Genomic DNA, 26,697 nt, shown 5'->3' with positions numbered 1-26,697 from the left:
GCTGTATCCGCCCATGTTACGCCCCCAAGCAAGTGATTGGCTGGCTGTAGGAAGGTCCTAGTAGCGTGGAATGAGTTTTGCCTTGATTTGAGGGTTAGTTAAAGTGTTAGGCTTACATTATTAGCTGTTTACAGCTAATAATTTAACTCTCAGGCTGGCTTCATACAGGGCAGATTTGCCACTGAGATTCCGTACAGAATTTCACTGCAGCAAATCCACTTGCTGCCACTAATCCCAGGGTTAGCCTGCCATGTGGACGAGATTTGTGAAAAATCTCGTCCACACAGGACGGCCAATCCGTCGCTGCGGCGCGGGTTCCCAGCCGCAGTATGTCCTTTTTCCATTGCGGCCGCGCTGCTCTCTATGGGAGCACTGGCCACAACGGAAAAGCAGTAGTCGGGAGGTGTCAGTGCTCACCTGTTTCCCGCCGCAGTATTTTGGATGCGGCAGCCATCCATCTCGTCTCCCGCCAACGTGTTGGCCACGGCTATTTTAATTTATTCCACGGCCGGACAATGCAGCCAATCGGAAGCTAGGGACGTGACGGGGGCATTCACAACATCTAAGGGCTGCCAACACCCCTAGCTTCCGATGTCGACAAGATACAACAGTACCGCTTAGGAGTCCTTATAGCAGCGATATCTGAAACACTAACAAACCAATCACTTGTACGCATACGACAAGAGCGGGATGAAATTTTTAGCTTCCGACTGTAAACAAAAATATTCCTATTTTTGCAACAGCAAGCAGAGATCTTGAAAACGGTGAAGGATTGGAACACACAACTATTAGAAGTTTGCAAAGCTTATCTTTATATAATGAGATCTATATACACTTAGATGCCAAAAGTCATGGGACAGGAATCAATATCGTATGGGACCCCCTATAGCCCGGTGAGGTGCAGCACCTCGATATGGCATTGAATCCACAAGTGGATGGAAGACTTCTATTTGGTATTTGTAGGTGCAGGACCTCCGGTGTGAATAGACCGCTCCACCACAATACTGGATTGGGCTCATGTCCGGCGAACGGCAGAGGAACTCCCCAAAATGCTCCTTAAACCAATTCTAGACAACTTATTGTGGGGGTACATAAAGTCCATGAAGGCTGCAAATGATCACCGAGCAGTGAGACGTAGGGGGCATCGGTCAATGACATGTTTAGGCGGACCCAACCCATGTAATGAGAACACCATACCAGTAGGGAGTCACCACCAGCCTGCACAGCGCCTTTTTGACATCTGGGGTCCATGGCTGCATGGGTCTGCACCACACATGAACCCTACCAGATCAACCCAAAACATCTGGTATCACATATGTTACCAGTCCTCTAGGGTCCATGTAGTGACCTGACAGCCCAGGGGAGGCGCTGTGCCTGGCGTCATGGTAACAGAGACATCTGGTGAGTCTTCTGCTCCCACATCTCAAGGAAGCTAAAGACCACTGCTGCAACCTGCGGTATACGTGTGTGTGGGGGGTCTCCTGCAGTGAATGTGGGGGGGATTTCTGACATTCGCTTGTCTGTTCGCATGGACAATTCCAGCTGGTCGCCACAAGTAAGCATCGGTGGGCGGGCACCGCGCTGTTTACGGTGGGTGGTAATGCCTTCTACAATGTATTCCCGGTATACAAGTGACACTGTGGATGGAGGAATAGTAAATGCGCGCACAACTTTAGAAATGGGATGTCCCATCCGTCTGGCGCTCGCTATCATGTCTTGTATGACTTCCAATAATTTACATCGCCATGAGCGCGCTGGACGGTGTCCAACTTCACTCACAAAAGAACACCTTACAACTTATACAGGTACTCCCAAGCCGCCCCCCGAGGTTACGCCACTTCATAAAATCTCGTTAATTGTATAGGGCCAACTTATAAGCAGTTTACATACTGCTATCCCATGACTTCTGGCATGTCAGTGTACAGAAGACTGGATGGACCCGATTCCTTCAGAGCTGAAGTCCCTGTTGTACATGGAGGGACTCCGGACCGGGGGAGTCGGAGTGCTGTGTTCTCCAGCTAGGTGACCCATGTAATGAGTTGCAGCCATCGCCCCTTCCCCCGGGACCCTGTAAATGAGGTTAGGCGGGAGCGCAATGTGCTGTAGGCTGTAATAATGCTGCGGCGCAGCCATGTTATTATAATGTAATGGGTCATATGACACGTCGGGTGCTGCCAGCGTCTGTGTGATCGCCCCCGGCAGGCCGCCATGACATGTGGAAACTGTTACAAGGATTAAGCCCATTATGATGAAGTCATGTAAATGATTCAGCGCTGTAATATCTCTGCACACAACGGTGACTGACAGATAATGTAGTTAACACCGAGCGTGTCGCGGTATCCGGAGTAATCAGCACCATATTCTCATCACCGAGGAATCCATCACCTGACTGACAAATCGTCTACTAAAGATACTTGTAGCGGTATCGTGAGCGCCTGACTTACATGTTACAGAGAGGGGGCCATATTATATGTGTGATATTACACAGGCACTGTCGGTATTACATGTGATATTAAACAATAGAAGCATCTGTATTATCAATACATGGGAATATCTGTATTGCATGTGTGATATTACATGGGGAGTGCCTGTATTAGATGTGTGAGGTTACACAGGGGGGGGGGGGGGGCGCCTGTATTAGATATGTATATCACACAGGGAGCATTGGTATTATACATGTGATATTCCACAGAAAGTGTCTGCATGACATGTAATATTACATTGGGGGATCATCAGTATAAGTGTGATATTATAATGGGGGTGTTGTTTTTTTTTACGTGCAAGATCATGTGTATTATATGTGTGCTATTACATAGTAGGGGAATGTCTGCATTAAATCCAAGATATAACATCAGGGGCATCTGTATCAAATATGATATATTGGGGGCGCATTTTTTACATGCGCGATATTACAAAGAGCAGCTGTATTATTACATGTGCGATATCACATTGGGATGTCTGCTTACACGTGATGTTACACAGGGTCATTTGTATTACGTGTCATATGACATGGGTACTGTGCGTATTACATGTGGATATAACAAGAGTATGGTTTGTTTTATATGTGTGGAATTAAATGTGGGGGAACTTCTGTATTACATGCATGATATTGCGCAGGAGGTGTATTACATATGTGATATTACACAGGTATGTCTGTTACACACGTATGTTACATGAAGAATGTCTGTATGATAGATATTAAATGGGTGAGCGCTTGTATTATTGTGTGATAATACACAGGGACATCTGTATTACACGCGTTATATTAAATGGAAGAAATGTTTGTATTACATATGTCATATTATATTGGAAGTATCTGTATTAAGCATGTGCTTTCACACATGTACATCTTTTATACATGTAATACTACACATTTAATACAGATGCTCTCAGTACAATATCATACATGTAATAGAGGGCCCACCCTGTAATATCAGACAAGTTTAATATTACACGAGTACTATCTGTATTACACAAATGGTTTTTAATCCAGTGTTGGTTCTGTCCCGGTGATCCATCTTCTATGCAGAAAAGTGCATCGGCTGCAGTATAGGGGTCACTGGGTGCGTCAGAGACCTCTGCGGGTCCCAGCAAGTCTTTTAAACTGGATAGAAAAGGCTGACAGGGAAGAAAAGAAGACGGATCGCAAAGAGCGAGGCTCCCCGTGTAATATCACACATGTAATACAGATAGTACCCATGTCATATCAAACACTTGTGATACTGCACGGGGAGACCCGCAGCGTTTTCCCAATACGTTCACGGGCACAAGCCCTGAGGCCACGCAATGCTTTTCTGGGAAATTTAGCAAGCAAATGGCAGACGCTACTCTGGTTTTGGTTTATTTTCCCAAATATTACAAAGCCCGTTAGAAGATTGAACATTTACTTATAGGAAAGTGACCTTCCAATAGGTGGCGCTACAGAGGCATTATACAAGGTGGCCACAGAAGAGTAGCCCCACAACAGGCTTATGAACACTGAAAGTAAATCTGCCTTTGTTGCCCATAGCAGCCAATCACAGTGCAGCTTTCATTTCCAATACTGCTGAGGTAAAACGAAAGCTGCACTGTGATTGGTTGCCATTTCTTATACTGCTGAGGTAAAACGAAAGCGGCACTGTGATTGGTTGCTACGGGCAACAAGGAGATTTTCTTTTAGGGCATGTTCACATGTAGAGGAAATGCTGCATCGTCCGTAGCCGAAAATTTGCAGCATTTTTTTGTATCAAAAATAGAACTAAAATCCGCATTTTGACTTGAAATCAGCTGCGGATCTGCAGCCCTCGCATTCCTCACCAGGCGACCGTTACTAAGCGCCGCAGCAGACAGTCTAGCGTTATGGACGTGGGCGGAAATGCTGCGGATTATGCAAATCCACCCTAAGGGCTTATTCAGACGAACAGTATCACCGCGCCGGTTTGTGTTATGCGCAGACAACAAGCACGAATGAGAGATCCATTCTTTTGAATAGATTCATTCATTCACGCAATTTTTTACTCGCAGCACGTTCTACCTTTGGGCGTTCCCGCAGAACGCCTCCCCCATTGTTTTCAATGGCACCACATGGCAGGAGAGTGCGCCGTTTCCCATTGAAGTCATTGGGAAACACTTGCAATCCTAACGCACGAGGATCACAATTTCACAGAAGCGATCCGATTCCTAATCAAAAACCTTCGTATCTCTGTGAAAAAAAATAAAAAAAATTGTACGTTGGCAAGAAAAACTCACCCCGATATTGCCCGAGTGAATGTAACCTCAGACAGCCAGCGCCAAGCGTGGTGCGGGGCTGGTTTTCCGCGGCGCACACTGTAGCGCCGTCTATTTACATACCAAATGTCATTATTACGGATGGCTGCCCCCCTCAGTTTCAGCGTGTACCACAGATACCAGGTGCCGCCATGGCGTTGTCTCCTCTGAGGTGACACCGCACCATGAAAAATGGCCTAATAGGAAAAACGTGCGAGCGTCGCCTGCGAGGGTCTCACCGGTGACTTTCTCCACACATCGTTCAGGGTCAGCGCCCCAAAGCCTTCAGATGTAACATCCACACGACCGTGTAACCCGTCCGCGAGACGCCGGCACCTCATGGGTCTTTGAAGTGGGAGACTTAACATGGGGAGGATTAAACAGAATACCCCCTGGCTATACATGGGGGGTGAGGGCTGGGACCCCCATGGGGCCGGCGCACAGGGTAACGGCTCATCACATTACAGCGCGCTCTTTCCTGACGACGCCAGAAGCGGGGTGACATCAGTAGATGCTTATTGTCCCCATTCAGGGGGAATTCTCATCCTACTCTGCAGTGTAGGCCATGCTGGGGCTTGTAGTCCACAACACAAACATGTGGGACTGGAGGAGACCGCAGGTGGTGACTGGTAGTCCTGCTTCCCCTATACCATCATTATTATATATATACACGCACACATACATACACACACACATACATACATACATACATACACACACTGCTGTTGTTCACAGAACTACTAGTCACGAGGTGCTGCTGGGGGTCCATTGCAGACAGCTGACTGGGCCCCTTCCTGACAGGCACCAAGCATATCTGTCTGCCATCCATAGACCGCCTGCAGACGGGCGGGTCGGATCTGGCAGCGAGAATTCTCGCCGCGGGACCTGACCCGAGCACCTGCAGGGACAAGCGCGTACTCACCCGCGCCCGCCGGCTCCAGCTGTTTGATGTGCCGGCTTGCTGGGCAACAGAAATAGAGCATGCCGCGGCCATCTGCATAGGATTGCGTTTGTTAACACAATCCTATGCAGGCTTCCAGCGGCGGAAATTCCGCGGGAAATCCTGCCGCGGAATTTCCGCTCCTGTGCAGGGGGCCTTATACAGTGGGTGCTGGACATCTTTGACAGCCAACATTCACCGTCAAGTGGATATCACGCAATACCATGGTACTGCATTATACTATATAAGTGGACAATCACAAGTTCAGGTCCCCTGTGGGGCTTTAAAAGAAAAAAGGGGTTAAATTGAGTAAAATAGTTTTTTTTAACTGTAAAAAATAAAATGTACTAAAAGTTTGAAAACCCTGAAAACCCTCTTCCCGCACATCACATCAAAAAAAATTTGATAAACATAAAAAAATAAAAATTTTCAGTTGCTGTCTCTGTAAAAGTCTTAGTACGGCTGAATGCACACTGGCGTCCGCCTCCAGATTCACTGCCCATAGACACGCTATGGAAAAACGCTTTTCCATGTCCACGAGTGGAAATAAACTGCAATTTTCTGCTCGTGGGGGGAAACTCGCAGCATGTTCTATTCCAGCGTGGTTTCCGATCAGCGGCCCTTCCACAATCGTCATTGCGGAAAGGTCGCAGAATCCACGTCATCGCCTAGCGACAACGTGGCATAATCTGTACTGCGTCGGCCGGCACAACCACAATACAGATTCGGACTGCTGCGCTGGGGTCACCGTCTGGGCACAGGGTTGGATTCCGCTGCGGGATCTTGCATGTAGAATCTGACCCGGCCGTGTGCGGGCGGCCTTATTAATACCTTTTTTTTAACCCCACAAGGTAAATGGCATCAGAGAAAAAAAATGACCAGAATTGCGCTCTTTTTGGCACCCCGACTCCAAGAAAAATTTGAATAAAAAAAAAAGAAAATCAATCAAAAAGATACATGTACAATAAAAACTGGAGGTCACGTCACGCCCAGCGACGGAAAACTAAGAAAAACGTTATGGGGGTCAAAAGATGACAGAGAGACTTTTTTTTTTTTTAAACAAAATGTAGTTGTACTTATTACCCAAAATAAACAACAACAAAAAAAACGTATAAATTTGGCATCGCTGTAATCACGTCATTGTGAACGCCGTAAAAACTCCCCCCCCCCCCCCAAAAAAAGGTGTGAGTTTTTTCCCCTAATTAGAAGTTTTTACACTTTCCCATACATTATACGGTATGATTGACAACTACAATTTGCGCAGATAAACCGCGCCCGTCGCCAGACAGGTAAACCGCGCCCGCGTGGCGCCAGACAGGTAAGAGCCAGGATTTTTGAAAAGTGGGGAGGAAAAAATTAAAACCAAAATATGTAAAAGGGCGGCAGCAGCAGGAAGGGGTTAAGGTGACCACACAGGAAGAAACCCAGAAGGGTTAGGGAGATGGAGGCCGATCCCGCACGTTCCAGGCGAGCCGCTCACGCACATTTCTCCGTCACTGAGTAGAGCGCCAAAACATCGAGCTATTCGTCCGTCACGTTTGGGTACGCTCAGATATTGATCCCCATTTAGGGCGCCGTCAGTGTAAGCCGGACGGAGGAGACGGTCGGCCCGGATGTTCAGGGCAAAACGTCTCTTATAATCCGCACCTTCGCCCAAGTTACGGACTGCGGCCGCCTGCACACGGGATTTCCGCCGCTGAAAGACAGCATAGGAGTGCATTACAATACGCACTCCTATGCAGACGGCCGTGGTTTGGCCGCACGAAATCTCGCGCGGCAAACAAACCGCGGCATGTCCTATTTTTGTGCGGGGCTCGCACTCACCCGGCCGCCGGCTGCGGTCTGCGCATGCGCCGGCTGAAAGAGCCGGGGCCGCCGGGCGCGGGTGAGTACGCGCTTGTCCCTGCAGGCTCTCGGGTCGGGTCCCGCGGCGAGAATTCTCGCTGCCGGATCCGACCCGCTCGTGTGTGCCGCTGATTTACCGCACGCTCATCATGCAAAACTGCAGCCAACGCATTTATCTCACTGATCGCATTAATTCATTCGTGGCCTTTTGTCGCAGAGTAAACGCATCGCTGCGCTAGTTGGTGGTAGATGGATTCCCTCCGGGTATTTAGGCGCAGGAATAGGCAGCGCCGCGCACGTCCCCTCCGATCCCTCCTGCCCCCGAATAGGTGCCGACATTAAACGCAGCGGCCCATTCAGAAGGGGGGGGGCTTTCTGGTGGTATTTTCCTAAATTGGTGTATTGAGACGGCAAAATTTTTTACGCATGCAAAATAAAAATTAAAAAAATCACATTAGACGCACCCAAACCCGGTGCACTGCAGATCCCAGCCAGCCCTCAGCCTCTGCAGAGCAGCGGCCCCCTCTGCTATAACACTCTGTGCTGCAGAGTACAGGTGTGCTTCCCGACCGGTCACGTGATTCAGCTCCCTCCGCGCGCTCACCCCTGGTCACGTGACTTTTTGGGTGCTCTCGGCTTCCGTGCTGACGTCACTACGATGGCGCTGTCCATAGTCAGGCGCGCCACGCGTTGCCGGCTGAGGAGGGGGATCCGTCCTCTGACTACAGACCCGCCACGTGGGGTTCAGGTAAAACCGACGGTCGCTGCTCTCCGTCCAGGTCCATCCATCACTCACGTGGAGCCTGAGATGATTGACGGCGGCCTGGTCACATGACTGGTCTGTCTGTATGGAGGAGGTGAACGCCCTCTTGTGATGGGCTAGAAAACTATTGCTAGTCCAGAGCGCCCTCTAGTGTTAGAGTAGAGAATTACTGATAATCCAGAGTGCCTTCTAGTGTTTGAATAGAGAATTACTGATAATTCGGAGTGTCATCCAGGGTCTGATTAGAGAATCCCTGATGGTCCAGAGCGCCCTCTTGTGTTTGAATAGAGATTACTGGTGGTCCAGAGCGCCCTCTAAGGGTTTAAATAGATTACTGATAATCCAGAGTGCCCTCTAGTGTTTGAACAGTAACATAGTATGTTAGGCTGAATGAAGACAATGTCCATCCAGTTCAGCCTGTTTCACCCCCCACCTTGTTGATCCAGAGGAAGGCAAAAAAAACCAAGAGGCAGAAGCCAATTAGCACTTTCAGGGGGAAAAAAATCCTTCCCGACTCCATAATGGCAGTCAGACTAATCCCTGGATCAACCTTTGATAGTTCCTACCTGCAAGACCCGAATCAACAACCCGCTGGTCACCTAATGTTTATATCCTGCAATATCGTAGCGCTCTAGAAATACATCTAGTCCCTCTTAAACTCCTCTATGGATTTTGCCATCACCACATCCTCAGGCAGAGAGTTCAACAGTCTCACTGCTTTTACAGTAAAGAACCCCTTTCTATGTTGGTGATGAAACCTGCTTTCCTCTAGACGTAGCGGATGCCCTCTTGTTACCGTCGCAGTCCTGGGTATAAACAGATCATGGCAGAGATCCTTGTATTGTCCCCAAATAGAGAATTACTGATAACCCAGAATCTCTAAAATCTAAATAGAGATTACTGGTGGTTTGGAGCGCCCTCTAGGGTCAGATTCCTGTCTCTATAGGGTGTATTTAGTGTCAGATGTTGCTTGCTTATAAAGCACATCCGTATTCCGCAGCGCTGTACAGAGATGTCATCACGTCGGGACACCCGAATACCCTACATGAATGGATGACTATACGCATGTGTGACCACCACTCACTGATGTGACCCCCCGCCCCTCACTAATGCGGTGGTGCGGGAAAGAACACGCCCACACGATGCAATATGGATGAAACCATAACTTTGTTCTGCGGGTTGGTACGATTACAACGATGCCATAATAATTTTAGTTTTTTTCACTTTCTTGCAATAAAAACCCTTTTTTGGAAACTTTATTTTTTTGCATTGCTGCAAAATTAAAATTTTGAAATAAAAGAAAAAGTTCGCAAAAAAAAAATTCTTTACTATCTTTTATGGATCGTTTTTATTTTTTTCACTTTTTTTAGGTTTGTGTAGGGGACTTGAACCTGCAATCTCAAGATCGCTCAGACAATGCATTGCAGTACTTATGTACTGCAGTGTATTGCCACTCTTCCCGCTTATAACAAACCATAGCGAACTTGGATGCCATCGACTAGTGTCTAGTTGCCTTGGCAACCCATCTTCTGCATTTTTTCCCCTTTTTTTTATATTGTGGACGGTCCGTTACGTCAAAGAGGAGCGTTCTCCCTCTGTTAACCTTGTACATGCTAACCCCCCCCCCCCCAATAGAAATCAGTGGGGTTTACATATTATGGGCGTAATATGGAGCACAAGTACGCCCGTGTGAACGAGGCCTTATAAATCACACAGGATAGATGGGGCCTAGGAATAGGAAATGACATCTCTGCACTGACACATTGTAACAAACCTTCAGTTGTGCACTGGGTTTTCAGTCTCTGGATGGAAGCTCCAGTTCACTGACAGGAAGCAGAGGTTTTGTAAATTGTCAGAAATTGAAATATAAAGTCTATTAGAAAGTTACAGACTATTTCGTTCTATGATGGCGGCCATCAGCCTAGAAGTAATGTCAGACCGCCGACTGCTTATCTCTGCAGGTAAGTAGGCGGATAACGCCTGCCGGTCTGCACTGTACCTTCCTGGGCCGTGTTCAGAAATCTTTCTGTGCTGAAGAAATCTTCTCTCCAAATCCGCAGCGACCGGTGGGGTGCGTTTAGGGCGGAACTCATTCTCTTTGTGAATCCCACCTCTACAAACCACGTCACAATCCACATCTTTTTCGTGGGCAATATCCGGGTGTGGAATTCCGCCGCAAAAAACCACCTTTCCAAGTCAAGAAGTAATCCTCACTTCACTTCTGGATACGGGAACGTGATTTTCTGCATTGGAACTCCACTGATGGGGCTAAATCCACGCACGGATCTGCGCCAAAAACTGGGCAAAAAGATGCAGGTTTTGCCGCGGTCTTTACAGATGGAATTTGCACAGTAAATGTTTGCGGTGAGCTCTGCCGTGTGAACATTTGGTGCTTTCCATGGTAACGGACAGGACACGCACACGCAAAGTTTTTCACATTTTTAATTTTTTAAAATATATTTTTGTCTGAAAATAGCTACAGGTAGTTAAACTCTGCACTGTGACAAATGTATCCATGTCATACCTACCTCCTAACTTTCTATCAACTCTTCGTAAATGACATGCAAATGAATAGCCATTGCAGAATGCTTGTTTTTTTCCCCAAAATTTCTGTTCTCCTAATTAATATATCATCAAGACTCTTTCGCATTATTTTCAGTATACTCTTAAAAGATTGTCTGTTTTGTACTTGTTCTGATCTGTTCATTATAAACACCCCTAAATCTATTTTTTCATATGGTAACAGACAGGACGTGTTTGAATGTAAACCTACTAAAAATAGTAAAATATACTCTTTAAGGGCTTATTTAGATGACTGTATATCGGCTGGGTTTTCACGCCGAGCCAATATACGGTGTCCTTGTCTGCAGGGGAGGGGGGGGATGGAAGAGCCAGGAGCAGGAACTGAGCTCCCGCCCCTTGCCACTATTTGTAATAGGAGGGGGCAAGACAGGGGAAGAGCTAAGTCTCAGCACTTAGCTCTGCCCCCGTCCCGCCCCTCCAATTGTAAATAGTGGTGTGGGGCGGGGAAGGGGCGGGAGCTCAGTTCCTGCTCCTGGCTCTTCCATCCTCCCCCCCTGCAGAGAGGGACACCGTATATCGGCCGGGCGTGAAAACCCAGCCAATATACGGACGTCTGTATAAGCCCTAAGAGTCATAAAAACATAAATCATCCAAAAATATTAACATAAATATATATATATTTTTTTTTTTATTCCCTCTTTAAATGGAATGAGCCATGTACTGATTGGCCTTGGATTTTGTGCGGATTTTAGCCTCTCCGCTGCAGTCAGCGGTAGAAACCCACAAGGTTTCTGCCTCAAATCTGCTTCTAAATCTGACCTGTTGCCTGAATCCCGCGCCGTAGGTCCGTCCCCACACTGATTTACGCTATATTTATACGAGCTAATGCGATCCGTAAAAAAGGTTCGGTTTTTTTTTCTGTGCAAGTCTTTTTCTTGCGATCTTTATGCATTTTTTTTTTTTCTATCTATCCATTTTTCAAACACTTTAAAAAAAAAAAAAAAGCGTGAATGCACAGGCGTTGCGCTTCCATGGTAAATCCGCCCCGAGTGAACATGGCTTAAGGGCCTTGTGAGGAATAGTGTGAAGGTTCCGCTCAGCTCTGCTCACTCTTGCCAGCTAGTTCTCTCTGGTTGCTGCTGTATTATGGCACCTATCATATGTACTCCTGCCGGGGCTCGTCCGCGCTGCGCTGCTTCGGTGGCACTCGGCACCAGTCACACTCTAAAAGCCCAAAGACCTTAATAAACAGAGGGGGGACGTCTATATTATGGGGGTCACTCTGTCTCTGAGGGGTCATTGTCCGTAGCTCTCTATAACAGGGGGTGACATAGTCGCTGCGGTCAGCCGCTCGGGTGTGCACACGTGTGCAGCGGCTGTCGGCGCAGGGTGTGGGGGGATGGGGACTCTGCTCCCCACTTCCATCGGCCTCATTAATCACCCCCATTATGTTCAGTCATTCCGGTGTCAGCTCCCGCAGCTCAGGGGGAAACTGCGCATTTATCTTCCCTGTCAGAAACATCAGCAGGGGGCGATTCCTTCCCACAGTACTAGCCACACAGATGTAGCAGAGCTGAGCCTGTAGCTGTGGAATGTGTATAATGGTGGACATATATATTATATATATTCGGTCTCTGTTCCTCCTGTCTTCCAGAACCCCACCCCACGCGTCTTCTCTGGGATCCAGCCGACCGGGATCCCCCATCTGGGCAACTATCTGGGGGCGCTGCAGAGCTGGGTCAGCCTGCAGGAGGAGTTCAGCTCGGTGCTGTACAGCATTGTGGACCTGCACTCCATCACTGTACCCCAGAACCCGGACGCCCTGCGGGACAGCGTGCTGGACATGACGGCCTGTCTGCTGGCTTGTGGGGTGAACCCTGCCAAGAGCTGTCTCTTCCAGCAGTCCCAGGTCAGTCCATGTCATGGAGGCTGCAGTGGGTACATATAGTATATAGCCGGCAGCCATATATACTGCTGATTTCAAATACATTGCTTTATATCCTGCAGGTCCCGGAACACGCTCAGCTTGGGTGGATTCTCAGTTGTCTGACGTCGCTGCCGCGGCTCCGCCATCTGCCGCAGTGGAAGGTGAGCGCTATGGGAAGTATGAATGTCAAGTCACTGCCAGAGCTGCATTCACTATTCATTTACATCATGTCTTGCTTCAGTCACTGCCAGAGCTGCATTCACTATTCATTTACATCATGCCTTACTTCAGTCACTGCCAGATCTGCATTTAACAATCCTATTACATCATGTCTTACTCCACTCACCACCAGATCTGCATTTAACAATCCTTTTACATCATGTCTTACTCCACTCACCACCAGATCTGCATTTAACAATCCTTTTACATCATGTCTTACTCCACTCACCACCAGATCTGCATTTAACAATCCTTTTACATCATGTCTTACTCCACTCACCACCAGATCTACATTTAACAATCCTTTTACATCATGTTTTACTCCACTCACTACCAGATCTGCATTTAACAATCCTTTTACATCATGCCTTACTCCACTCACCGCCAGATCTGCATCCACAATCCTTTTACAGCAGATTTTACTCCATTCACCACCAGATCTGCATTCACAATCCTTTTACATCATTCCTTACTCCACTCACCGCCAGATCTGCATCCACAATCCTTTTACAGCAGATTTTACTCCATTCACCACCAGATCTGCATTCACAATCCTTTTACATCATGCCTTACTCCACTCACCGCCAGATCTGCCTTCACAATCCTTTTACATCATGTCTTACTCTACTCACTGCCAGATCTGCATTCACTATTTGTTTACGTCATGTCTTACTCCAGTCACCACCAGATCTACATTCACAATCCTTTTACGTCATGTCTTACTCCAGTCACCACCAGATCTGCATTCAGAATTTTGCTTTTCCATCAGGTCTTATACTCCAGTCACAGCTGCATCCACAGTGCCGCCGCTTGGAATCTAACAGCAGGACCCCCCTGTAAGGCTGGGTTCACATCAGCGTTTTGTTTTCAGTTTTCCTGTTTTGTCCTAAAAGCCGAAAAATGGACGAAAACTGATTCAGGAAGATCCGCACTGACTTAAAGGGACTTATTTTGTCGCAGTTCGCTTTGGTCGCATCTGGTGCCTTTTTTGATGGAGAGAAGCGCCGACCCGCAGGACGCAATGAAGCCACCGAGGGAGTCCCTCCCCTCTGTTTAACCGTTTATATGCCACCGTTGCTATGGACAGTGGCAGCTTTAGTGTTAAACAGATGTATTTGAAACTAGCTCTTATCTCAGCCTTTGCAGGCGGGTGTCACTTCTATAGCACCGCCTGCAGCGGGCACCTACAGTTTAGGTCCATGCCGGAGCGCACCGCTTACCTACCTGCGAAGGAGCTGATATGGAGCACGTGGTCCTGTATTGTATATGTACTGCAAAACTACAACCGTCCAACACCAGAGGTATATCCTTCACTGAACCAGCAGGGGATATAAGATCAGACAACCTGAGACATGAACATACACCAGCAGAATTTTGAATGCAGCTTTGGTTGGGACTGGAGCATAAGGCAAAAGTGGTGCAGGAGATATAAAATTGTACATGTAGGTTTTCCAGCATGAAGTGTTGCTTTAAAGGGGTTTTCCAAGGAAATACTATTGCTACCCTGTCCTTAGGATAGGTCATCAATAGCTGATCAACTAGTTCCACCGCTTGGGATCCCGGCTGATCAGACGCAAGCTGTCAGTGTCGCTACAAAATGGTACGAAGAGGACGCTGCTGCTTCAACCCTTGTGTGTTGGCCAGCACTTGTAACTGTAAGCGCAGCTTACATTGTAATCTCCCGCCCTGTACCCCGTGTAGAGCTGCGCTGACAGCGGGTTCCTGAACAGCTGATCTTCCAGAGCGGCGGACCCCGGACGATCAACTATCCTGAGGAGGCATTGTTATTAGTACTTCCCTGGAAAACCCCTTTAACCCTTTGTGGCGGAGCGGCTAAATGTTTTGTGTTTTTTTTTTAATGACTGACAGATGAAAAGTGAGAGTCAGAAGAATGAGGGGAGCGTGGGGCTCTTCACCTATCCGGTGCTGCAGGCGGCTGATATTCTGCTCTACCTGTAAGTCCCGGGCGGGGAAGGTGGGGGGGGGTCTTTAATATGTCTTGAAACGCGTCGGTTTTGATTGATTTTAAGTTGGGATGTACTAAAGTAGCTCTAACTAAAGCTGGCCTACACATCAGATGAACAAGGCCACACCGGCTGGACTGGCCTACAATCTGATCCTTGTTTGGGATCAGAGGGGTTTGGCGGGGGACGGAGCGGGCTGGTAGCAGCTTACTTCCCTCTACCTACTGAGGATACATGTACGCTTGATGTAATAAAGACGCGTCTACCAATGTGATATAATAGCTGTGACTCGGGAACGGTATGGCCTGAGATGCGTCAGTGAATCGAAGCTCTTCGCGTGTGATGTAATGTTCAATCAGCCTATATATACAGTCAGTAGTGCTGGATCGGTGTAGTTACCATGTCCTCTCTCCATATGTCACAGCTCCACACACGTCCCGGTTGGCGATGACCAGGCCCAGCACTTGCAGCTGACGCAGGATTTGGCGCGGATCTTTAATTATCAATATGGAGAATTCTTTCCTATCCCCAGAGCTCTGATGGGTGAGTGACGGCTGGTTGATGATACATGATTGCCATTGTTTCACTTTGGGGGTTTGGGGTCCTTAAGATGACCCTATGGTTTTGGGACAAATTCCGATCTTGGGACCAGAGAGGATGGGTGGTATATGATCTGCCGGTTTTGGGTCCCGTTTTTGGCTGCCCAAGATGCCCGACACAATTGTCAGACTACCTAATCCCCATATTGCGTTTTTCGTGTCTGATTACCAATACGCAATACCTGCTCTCTGTTTGGCCAGTGCTGCTCACAGAGCCGTGCACAGTGTGCAATTAGCTAGATCGAACATTGCTACAGCCGTCCTGGTTGGCCAAAAATTGGGACTAGAACCGCCAGATCAGATGGCAGAGAAGAACAAGTGCGGGTAATATACCCCCCAACCCTTCTGATCCCAGGACTGAATTTTGTCTTGAATCCAGTGAGTCCATTTAACTAACCGCTAACAGAAATTTTAAGACTATCTAGGAAAGCTGCATGGCAACCAACATGGCCGCTATTACAGTTTCCAGAGTAGTTGCCACCCATCTTACCTGGACTAGTTATGTGATTTTGCATCTTCCTGTATTGATAGTAACTAGAGGGCTTCTTCATTCGGAAGCCTGTTAAAGCTGGGTGACCACGTTGGGATAAGATGGGGTTAATATGACATTCTGCCTCCTGACATGTAATGGTGTGAACTGTTTACAGGCAGCTCCAAGAAGATCCGCTCCCTCCGAGACCCCTTGGTGAAGATGTCAAAATCGGACCCCCACACGTTGGCCACTGTGCGGCTGACGGACACCCCAGATGAAATAGTGATGAAATTCCGCAAGGCAGTGACAGACTTTACCTCAGAGGTGACCTATGACCCCGAAAAGCGACCGGGTGTCTCGAACATGGTGGCTATCCATAGTGCCGTGACTGGCCTTTCTCCTGAGGAGGTGGTGAAGCAGAGCCGTGGACTGGAGACCGCACAGTACAAGCATGTGGTGGCGGAGGCGGTGATCACCAAACTGACGCCCATCCAGGAGGAGGTTCACAGACTCAGGGGGGATAAGGGGTTTCTTAGGGAGGTGCTGACTCGCGGGACTCATAGGGCACGGGAGTTGGCGGCTCCTGTGTATGACAAGGTCTGCAGGATCGTTGGACTAAGATGACCACATCTGTAAATTATCACTTGACCTCCTCTCACCAGGTGAGGGGCGCACTGACTATACTGCTGCCAGGGCTTGTCCAGTCCTGTACCAATAAAGCTTCTTCATTTGTATACTATTTTGTTTCCAAGAAAATAAGCCCTAGCCTGATTTTTCAGGATTTTCGGGGAGGCTTGAAATATAAGCCCTATGCTGAAAATAAGCCCTAGTTAAAAAAAATTTTGAATACATAACTTATCAGGCTCAGTCTAGTTCCCGCAGTCCTTGGACGCACACACAGTATCACTTCCTGGTTTATGAATCCTGCCTCCCTGAAGCTATGGCTGTGATTGGTTCTTCGAGCGCAGCATTGATTGGCTGAGCAGCGCTCAAAGAACCAATCTCAGCCATCGCATCATGAAAGCGGGATTTATGAATTGCTGAGCCACGGCTCAGCCAATTCATAAATCCCACTTCCACTACCTGATGTTTGTAATTGGCTGAGCCGTGGCACTCAAAGAGCCAATCAATGCTGCACTCGAAGAACCAATCACAGCCATTGCTTTGTGGAGGCGGGATTTATGAATCCCATAACCAGGAGGTAATCCTGTGTGGGCGGCCGAGGACTACAGGAACCGCAGCGGGCCTCTGGAGAGTGTCAGGAGGGTCCCTGAGGAGCCTGCTATCCAAGTAAAATAAGCCATTCCCCCGAAAATAAGCCCTAATGTCTCTTTTGGGGCAAAAATTTATATAGAACAGGGTCTTATTTTTGGGGAAACGATGTAAGAAGGCTGTTGCATTGTATCTGTGAGGACAATCTTCTGATATTTTGCCTAAGCTGATACATTATAGCAAGCTCCTCTCAGACTCAGTCAGCACTTGTTCTCAGCCTACATTTCTAAACCAGAATGGGAGAATTTATCAAAATCGGTGCAAATGAACAGAGAAGCAGACGGCCATCGCAACCAAACAGATTCAAGTTCTTGTTTTGCAGAAGTCCTTTTGAAAATACAAGTAATCAATTCAGTAACAGCAAGCAGAGATCCCAAAAATTGTGAAATATTGAAACACAAAGTCAAAAGAAAAAAAATATTTGGTATTCCTGCATCCATAAGAGTACAATCTGTGAAAATAAGGGCTCATGTCTACGGGCAAGTAGTAGAAGCAACAGTTCGCCCCAGAAGACAAACAAACCACCACACAACCCCATTGACAGAAAAATAGAAACGTTATGGTGGTCAAAAGATGATGACTGAAATAATGTTTTTTTCTTTTTTTGTTTCTTTTTTCTTAAAAAATGTTTTAAATTTAGTCATACCGTAATCCTACAGACCCCGAGGATATAGGTAGCATATACTCTTTACTGTAGAATGAACCCCATAAAAAAACACTCCCCAAAATGCCGAAATTGTGATATTTTTCCATTTCACCCCAATACTTTAAATGGTACAATTGAAAAATGCAATTCATCCTGCAGAAGAACGAGCTCTCATGTGGTTGTGTCACTGGGAAAATAAGTTAGGATTTTTTTGAATGTGGGTTTGACAAACAAAAATGGAAAAAAAGGCTGCAACGGGAAGTTGTCAAGCTTTATGTATAGAAAATGGGACCCTGTCCCTTTAAGAGGGGCTTGGTTCTCATGACTAGGAAATAAACCTGGTAGCGAAGCATTTTGTTTCTATGGGCCAGAACTATTACTCCTATCATCCACTGCCGGACATCTTTCATTAACTATTGTGGCCAATTCTGCTGATCCCGCCCCCAGCGAACAAGTCGGGTGCCAAATGATCAAACCTTCGGAACAATCGATGCACCTGCGTTCAGCTTTGTTTACTGAGGGTAAGTTCACCCATAGCAGAATATACGGCCAAATCCTGCAACAAAGTGCCGATAACTCACAGAAGAAATCCGCTGCGGAAAATAATCATGTTGCGGATTTTCAAATCAGAGCACGCTCTAAGGGCTTATTCACACAAGCGTAGAGCAGCTGGCCGATATACCCTACCATCTGATGCACGGGCTCGGCGTATATGCCGTGGGGCAGGGGGGAGACAGCTTAGGTCTGCTAAGCTGTCTTCCCCCTTCTCTCCCCCTCGCTGACTCTCTGCAAGGGGAGGAAGCGGGATGGGGCGGGAGCTGGTGTGCTGAGCTTCCGTCCCTTGCCGCTGTTTGCAATGACAGGGGATGGGATGGGTGGAGCTTAGCGCTTCCCCGTCCCACCCCCTCTCATTGCAAACAGCGGCAAGGGGTGAAGAAGGGGGAGTTTAACAGACACGCTGCTAAACTCCCACCTCCCTTCTCCGGCCACTGTCATTGGCTCCCATAAGCTCGGTGAGTCTTGTTTATTGCGTGACGAGCTGTAGTTTTCATTGGTACAATTTTGGGATACATACGATCACTTTTATTGTTTTCTTTTTTTTTGGAGTCAAAATAACCAAAATAAGCATTTTACCTTTGTTTTTTTCTTTTAGTTTTTTTTGTGTGTTCAATTTATTGCACAGGTAGTTAAAATACAATAATTCCAAATATGTGTTTGGTTTTTTTTTTAATTGCTTTATATTTTTTTATACAAACGGGAAAGTGCTTTGTGTTTATTAATTAATTATTTTTATTTTTTGTTATTTTTTCTATGTCCCTGTAGAGGACTTGAACCATAAAAGCTCTGACTGCTATAATAATGAATTGCATTACTTCTGTACTGCAATGCATTGTCGCTCACAATAGTAATCACAGCCATGGCAGTCCATCGGCCGTCCATGATTGCATCGTGGAGTGCCGGTGACTCCATAGAGGGAGCACGCTCCCTCTGTGAATCCTTTACATACCGGGATCTACAGTGATTGGGTTATATAAGCGGTTTAGTGCGGGGCTCGATGTTCTCAGCAATCCTTGCTGTTACAGCAGGAGTCCGGCTCCCACTACGGGATGGCGCAAGCTCATTTCTAAGCCCATAAAGTTTACGCCCCGTTTTGTTAAGTACCATGCGCCTAGGACATAAACTTACGTCCTGTAGCATTAAGGGGTTAAAGCGGTATTCTGGGACTTTTTAATGTTTTTTTTATGTTATGGATGACCAACATGCCCTGGGAATCGGCTCATCGGCGTGCGAGCGGCAGGTCCCTTTCAGTCATCAACAGAAAACATTTTCAAAAGTTCCAAAATACCCATAAAGTCTCCTAAATATGCTGATCTAGGAATGTCTTCTCACACATAGAGATTCTTCATTGTTCTGCTACTTTCTGTTAGGCCCAATGTCCACGGGCGGGTTTGATTTGTGGGGCACCCGCGTGGAAGATCTGCAAATCAAGCCCCCATAAGGAAGCATGGGCGCCCGCAAATAAAATAAAGCATGTGGATTGGATTTGAGAACCTTTAGGTCCAGAATCGCTCCATTTCACTGGACGACAGAAGAGATCCCTGCCTGCTCGGCCTCTAGTCACTGACAGACCTGCGCTCCTGTGTGAAAGTCTTAGGGCTAGTTCACACGGGCGTGGAATTCACACAGCTGTTGGCTGCGCAAAAAAATCGCAACCCTAGCTGAGGAAAAATTGTCTGAACGGACAATTTTTCCCCACTGAAGTCCCGATTTTTCCACATTAAACAGGAGGGACTGAAAATATGCGCTGCTGGAGAGAGAGATGAGGGGACTTTGTGGGGCTTTCCTTCATCTCCCCAGGGGTTCCCTTCATCTCAGCACGACTGGTGGGGTTCCTCTGCAGGGGAGATGAAGTGATTTCCCTCCAGCTGTACTGCTGGGGAATCCCCCATTAACTCTGCAGCGGAACCCCTCTAGGCGCGTTGCTGGGGAATCCCTTCAACTCCCTATGCTGGCCAGCTCACATAGTCTCCCATATGAGTCTATGCAGGCTTGTGCGCTTTGGGCACCAAAGATAGGTCAGGATTTATATTTTTGTGCGGCAGGAAATTTCAGTCGCTGATCTCCTATCTTTTTATGTGCAATTTTTTTTTTTTTGGCGTGTCTAAAATTCCTTCGTCTGAATGTTTCCATAGGAAATCATTTGTTCTAATAGTCACGTTTTTTTTTGCACGTATGTATGTTAGCTGCGCAAATTCCCTCGTGTGAATGAGCCCTTACTGTGTAAAGGTACCTTCACAGAGAATTGTCCAGACTGGATACAATTGTAACAAACTATCAGCTGTGAGAAGTATTAGTGACACTTGTATTATGGGATATAACATCACAGGAGTCTGATGGGGAGGAAGAAACGTAAGGACCGCTTTAGTGTGATTTTCGTGCATTTGCGATGTGGGGGTTTTATTGCAATTTTAACACCTGATTTGCCTCATTTTTCACTTCTCTGCACTTTATTTTTTTAGATGTTCCCATAGTAAAAAACAATGAAAACACATCGCCCTCACCTGCTAGTCACATGGCATGCGATCGCGATCCGTTATTTTTTCTACCCTCTCATAGAATATAATGGGGGATTCTTGAATTGCACATAAATCGTACAAGCAGAGATGTGTCAAAAATCACTTGTCTAAATTAACCCATTCTTTTCCTGTGCAAATTCAGTCCGCCTTAGAATCTGATACAACTCGCAGGGAAAACCCCCTTGTGAAGGTAGAAATCTTGCAGAATGCACTCCTCAATGTTCACCTTGTCTGATGATGATGATGATGACGACGACATGGCCTCATGGGGGGGGGGATACTTTTGCCCCCCTTCTTAGATTCTGCCGCTTTGCTCCACAGCTCCCCTCTATGTCTGGAGAAAGCTGTTTTTCCTTGAAGTTTCCAGATGTTCCCTCTATACAATATGATATAGACCCCCCCAATCAGTATTATATATTTAGGGGGCGGTCCTGGTTTGTCAGAGGAGGAGCCACCATGTTTTTATTGATGTCTTTCACAGAATGGGTTAACGCCTCTACAGAACATAGAGGGGGGCATCAGCTCCAGACACCGGGCTTTCCTCTCCCATCCTGGGGGACATGGGGTCAGTCAGGAGCTCCTCGGGGTGTCTGACCCTGCCAGGGTTGAGTTTCAGAGACGGGTCATGAGGTCAATTCCCACCATGTGCAGACAGAGGCTGATGGAGAGGAGTGAACACCATGAGTGCCGAGAGCTACCCCGTGCACCCTGGTACCTGGGAGATATGTCTGTAGCAGAACGGTTCTAGATGACGTGTGGCCCTGGGAAAAATTAGGGCCCCAAATCTTGTTATACTGACATTCGTTACAGTCAGTTCAACAAAGTAAAATAAATCCTGAGACAATATTCACCCATTGTCAGCAACCCAATCCCTCCGCTAGAAGAAGTTATCAATCAAAACGTTCTGTGTGATTGTAACGATTATACAAGTGATTACAGAATTAGAGCAAAAGGAGAATTTATTGCAGAAAACTTTTACCCTCTAGTACACTGTTGTACCGCCTCTAGTTTGGATACAAGATGTGATACAGGGGGTATGGAGGCTCTAGTACCCTGTTGTACCGCCTCTAGTTTGGATACAAGATGTGATACAGGGGGTATGGAGGCTCTAGTACCCTGTTGTACCGCCTCTATCTTGGATACAAGATGTGATACAGCTGGGCATGGAGGCTCTAGTACCCTGTTGTACCGCCTCTAGCTTGAATACAAGATGTGATACAGACGGGCATGGAGGCTCTAGTACCCTGTTGTACCGCCTCTAGCTTGAATACAAGATGTGATACAGACGGGCATGGAGGCTCTAGTACCCTGTTGTACCGCCTCTAGCTTGGATACAAGATGTGATACAGCTGGGCATGGAGGCTCTAGTACCCTGTTGTGCCGCCTCTAGCTGGGATACAAGATGTGATACAGATGGGCATGGAGGCTCTAGTACCCTGTTGTGCCGCCTCTAGCTGGGATACAAGATGTGATACAGCTGGGCATGGAGGCTCTAGTACCCTGTTGTACCGCCTCTAGCTTGGATACAAGATGTGATACGGACGGGCATGGAGGCTCTAGTACCCTGTTGTACCGCCTCTAGCTTGGATACAAGATGTAATACGGAGGGCATGAAGGCTCTAGTACCCAGTTGTACCACTTGTAGCTTGGATGCAAGATGTAATACGGGCGGGCATGGAGGCTCTAGTACCCTGTTGTGCCGCCTCTAGCTGGGATACAAGATGTGATACAGCTGGGCATGGAGGCTCTAGTACCCTGTTGTACCACCTCTAGCTTGGATACAAGATGTGATACGGACGGGCATGGAGGCTCTAGTACCCTGTTGTACCGCCTCTAGCTTGGATACAAGATTTGATACGGGAGACATGGAGGCTCTAGTACTTTGCTGGACCACTTCTAGCTGGGATACAAGATGTGATACAGGTGGGCATGGAGGCTCTAGTACCCTGTTGTACTGCCTCTAGCTTGGATACAAAATGTGATACAAAGAGTATATGTCCACTGGCTGCCTTTGTCCTAAACTGTAGTTGGGAGAGTTGGTGTTTGGGGTTTTCCGCCTGTTAACAATTGTTGACTGACGATATGGCATGTTGGATGGCACTAGCTACTGCTGTTAATATGTGGCAAATCATCGCTTGTTAAAGGCGTTTTCCAGGGAAATATTATTAGTGACATCCTCAGGATAAGGCATCAATAGTTGATCAGCTGTTGTCTACTGTTCAGTACCCCAGGCGATCAGCTGATTGAGCACCCTCTGTTAGCGGCGCTACATGCAGGTTCTGGAGCGGAAGCTGCTGCTTCAACCCCTGTGTAGTGGCCGGCGCTTGCAACTGCAGGTGCAGCTTCCATTGATTTTAATGAGAGCTGCGCCTGTAATTACAAGCGCCGGCCACTACACAGGGATCGGAGCCAACTGCTTCCGCTGTACCCCTGTGTGACAGCAAGCGCCCAATCAGCTGATTGGCTGGGGTCCTGAGTGATGGACCCCAGCTGCTCACATGAGTGCGATGCGATTTTTCCTATTGCAACAGCATGCGATTTTTCGCATGCATGAAAACAGCATGTTGCTGAGATGCAAAAACACTTTACACTTGGAGCAGAAATTGCAGGAGTAAGAGTGATATCAGTCTGAGTTTCTCGCAGCGACATCGCACCTCCCATGTGAATGCACCCTGCATGAGGTTTGCTCATATTTATGCTGACTGTTTCATGTTCCACAGGCCGACGATCAGTAGGGAACGGTTCTTTATTGATGTAGATATGAATAATGGTTCTTGCCCCCATATAAAGACATTAATGGACTCAATCCACCAAAAGCAGAAGTTACCAGAATACCTAAGGATCCATTCATCAGTCATGGGGACTCATAGGAAGCGAGATGCGGGAAGCGAGAAGCGGACAAGAAGCCAGCAAGCCGCCGACAGGACTTTCAGTTTGAAAGCACTGCACGAGCGTTAACGACCTTAGCGGTGACATCAGCGCTCATGCAGTCACTGAAACAACTGTCGGCCCGTGTAAAAACACCTTAGGGCTCATGTCCATGGGCAGATCTGAATTGCGGAATCCGTGCGGGGCATTCGCGCGGATGATCCGCAGTTCTAGCCGCCCATAGGGAAACGGGCGTCCGCACCTAAATTAAAGCAAGCAAATTTGATTTGCAGATCTTTGGGTGCGGAAATCAAATCGCAGCATGCTCCATTTCAGTGCGGTTCCAGCACAGACGGCTTCCATTGAAGTCAATGGAAGCTGTCCGATCCGCGGCCTGTCTGCAATTAACATAGCAGGTTCTAGTTCCCATGGATTCCGCAGGAAAGCAGGAGTTTAAAAAAAAAAAAAAAAAAGTACTGCGCACGTGTGCCGGCCTCCGCAAACATCCACGGTACAGACCCGGACAGGTACGCAAGCTTACCGGCTGCGGGCAGGGTCAGATTCTTAGTCAGCTTATTAGTCCCTGTCAGAGGCAGTGCTTAATAGGCTAAGGTTGACAGGTAGCATGTTCGGGCACACCCTAGTAGGACGGAAAGAAGTTTTGTAAAAAATGTAGCAAATTACATTCTCCTACGCCCCTTTTACACTAAAAATATTGTTTGTGTCCCCTTACATTAATAGTGCCCCTCAGTGACCCAAACTCCTCACAGTACTAGTATTTCTCTAAAGAACAGATATCCCATCTACACAGTAATAGTGATTATAGTTCAGTAACCTCCAGGGATCGCAGGTCTCCTTTGAATAGTAACATCCATTTTTGTTTTTCTTCTCCATGGGCCCAAACAGCCATTAAAATTTCCTCCAGTCACGACTCCTGTCAGCACACTCTCCCCATCCTGCTGCTACCCCCAATGCCCCTTGGTAATAGTGTATCCTCTATGGCCCTACAAAGTAATAGTGCCCCCTCTGTGACCAAGCTTAGTTATGGTGCCCCCTCTTAGTTATAATACACACTGTAATGACCCCTCTGTGTCCTTTTTTTGTGTAAGTGACCCCTCTTAGTTACAGTGCTCCCTCTGTGGCTCCTCTTTGTTTTAGTGACCTCTCCTAGTTACAGTGCTCCCTCTGTGGCTCCTCTTAGTTATAATGTCCCCTCTGTAGCGCCTCTTAGCAAAACATAAACTACATTATTGGTCAAATGGTTAAGAACACCTCAATTTTTCCAGTTCTTTTTAACACAGTTCACGTCTAGCAAAAGTAAGTTAAAAACCTAAAAAGATGATAACATTTTAATCTGAAATGCAACAATATTTTAACCAAAAGGCTTTTTTCAGGGAACACATCAAGGACAGCTGCTCTGCAGCACAGAAAGCAAACCATGGTCTGAAAGTGGGTGCAAACTATTCATATAGGTGTCTCAACTTTTGTAGATTACTTTCAAACCCTCTAATTCTATATAACCAGTGTTGGAACAGACTGCATTACAACACCCTCTGGGGCAGGATTTGGACAGTTTTGCTCTTCAGGACAGAGTACATTGCTATAAATAATGGCCAGAAAAAGGCAATTAACCAAAGACGACAAACAGACAATTATAACTACTAGAAGTGTAGGTCTGACCCACAGGGAAATGGCCAAGAAAGTCAAGGTGGCAATCAGTACAGTTTCCCATATCATCAAAAGCCACTTGTAAACTGGCAGGAAGAGGTCTGGCCAACCAAGGGCCACTACAAAATCAGATGATAAGTTTTTGAGAGTCAGCAGTTTGTATGATTGGCACCTCACAGCGCAAAAATGTCAAGTGCAGCTTAATGCAGCGAAAAATAAGCAAGTGTCCATTTCAACTGTGAAGATAAGACTTCTATCTGCAGGTCTGACAGGTAGAGGATCAGTAAGAAAGCCACTGCTGAGATTGCAAAATAAAAAAGACTTGCCTGAGCCAAGCAGCACCTCCAGTGGACTACTGAGGAGTGGAAAGAGGTCTTATGGACTAATGAATCAGAATTTGTCATCTTCGGTGCATCATGCAGGTGTTTTGTACATCGTCGAGTAGGTGAAAGGATGCTTCCTGCGTGTGTGACACCAACTCTCAAACAGGGAGGAGGAAGCGTGGTGGTCTGGGGCTCTTTTGCTGGATCCACAGGTGGCAAGTTGCACAGGGTGACATGCACACTAGACAAAAGGGGCTCCCACAGCATTTCGATATGCCTTGCAATACCCTCTGATGCATGCCTGGTTGGTCCGGGGTTCATATTACAGCAAGACAATGATTCAAAACCTAATCCTAGATAATGTCACAACTATGTAAGAAGACAAGAAGAAGCCGGTAGGCTTCAAAGAATGGAATGGCCTGCAGAGTCTCTAGACGTAAACCCTTTAGAGCTTTTTTGGTATAAACCGGCCAGAAAGGTGAAAGCAAAACAACCTACAAGTGCAGCACATTTGTGGAAGCTTCTGCAACAATGTTGGGAACAACTTTCTGAACAATATCTGAACGCAGTTGTAGAAACATTGTTTATAGCTGTTCTATCAGCTAGAGGGGCCGCTTTGGAGAGTCAGAAATCTAGATTTAACTCGATGGAACAAAGTTAGTCCATTATTTTTATTCATTTTACCTTGTTTATGTGTTCTCTGATTTCATTTCAAAGTACATTTGAGACATTAAAAAAAATGAAAAAATTAAGATGTTCTAAAACTTTTGAATGATAGTGTATATTAACCCCTTAGTGACCAGCCCATTGCCTTTTTACGTCGTGGCCTGCTGGGCTTAATTTCC

General features: G+C 46.9%; 2 protein-coding genes across 2 annotated transcripts in view; one reads left to right on the top strand and one right to left on the bottom strand.

Moving 5' to 3' along the window:
• The window catches only part of HAO2 (hydroxyacid oxidase 2), a 67,919-nt gene extending 59,817 nt beyond the window's left edge, over window positions 1-8,102 (bottom strand). The window contains exon 1 of the mRNA XM_066599237.1: window positions 7,996-8,102. The gene's annotated coding sequence lies outside the window, so the exon portion shown is untranslated. The remainder of the gene's footprint in view (window positions 1-7,995) is intronic.
• A 42-nt stretch (window positions 8,103-8,144) lies between these two features.
• Window positions 8,145-16,737, top strand: WARS2 (tryptophanyl tRNA synthetase 2, mitochondrial). The gene is made up of 6 exons (XM_066599234.1): window positions 8,145-8,279; window positions 12,472-12,726; window positions 12,825-12,905; window positions 14,833-14,918; window positions 15,352-15,470; window positions 16,174-16,737. The coding sequence occupies exons 1-6, from the start codon at window positions 8,190-8,192 to the stop codon at window positions 16,620-16,622; spliced, it is 1,080 nt and encodes a 359-aa protein (XP_066455331.1). The 5' UTR covers window positions 8,145-8,189; the 3' UTR covers window positions 16,623-16,737.
• The last annotated feature ends 9,960 nt before the right edge of the window (window positions 16,738-26,697 follow it).

This window comes from Eleutherodactylus coqui, chromosome 4 (assembly GCF_035609145.1).
Source record: "Eleutherodactylus coqui strain aEleCoq1 chromosome 4, aEleCoq1.hap1, whole genome shotgun sequence".
Taxonomy (NCBI): domain Eukaryota; kingdom Metazoa; phylum Chordata; class Amphibia; order Anura; family Eleutherodactylidae; genus Eleutherodactylus; species Eleutherodactylus coqui.
This window is presented reverse-complemented; position numbering and strand designations above follow the sequence as displayed.

Bases quoted from the DNA above. Each gene is read 5' to 3' on its own strand.
- WARS2 (XM_066599234.1), top strand. From the start codon at position 8,190: ATGGCGCTGTCCATAGTCAGGCGCGCCACGCGTTGCCGGCTGAGGAGG. The intron at 12,906-14,832 runs GTGAGCGCTATG...AATGACTGACAG, and splicing joins GCCATCTGCCGCAGTGGAAG to ATGAAAAGTGAGAGTCAGAA. The intron at 15,471-16,173 runs GTGAGTGACGGC...AACTGTTTACAG, and splicing joins TATCCCCAGAGCTCTGATGG to GCAGCTCCAAGAAGATCCGC.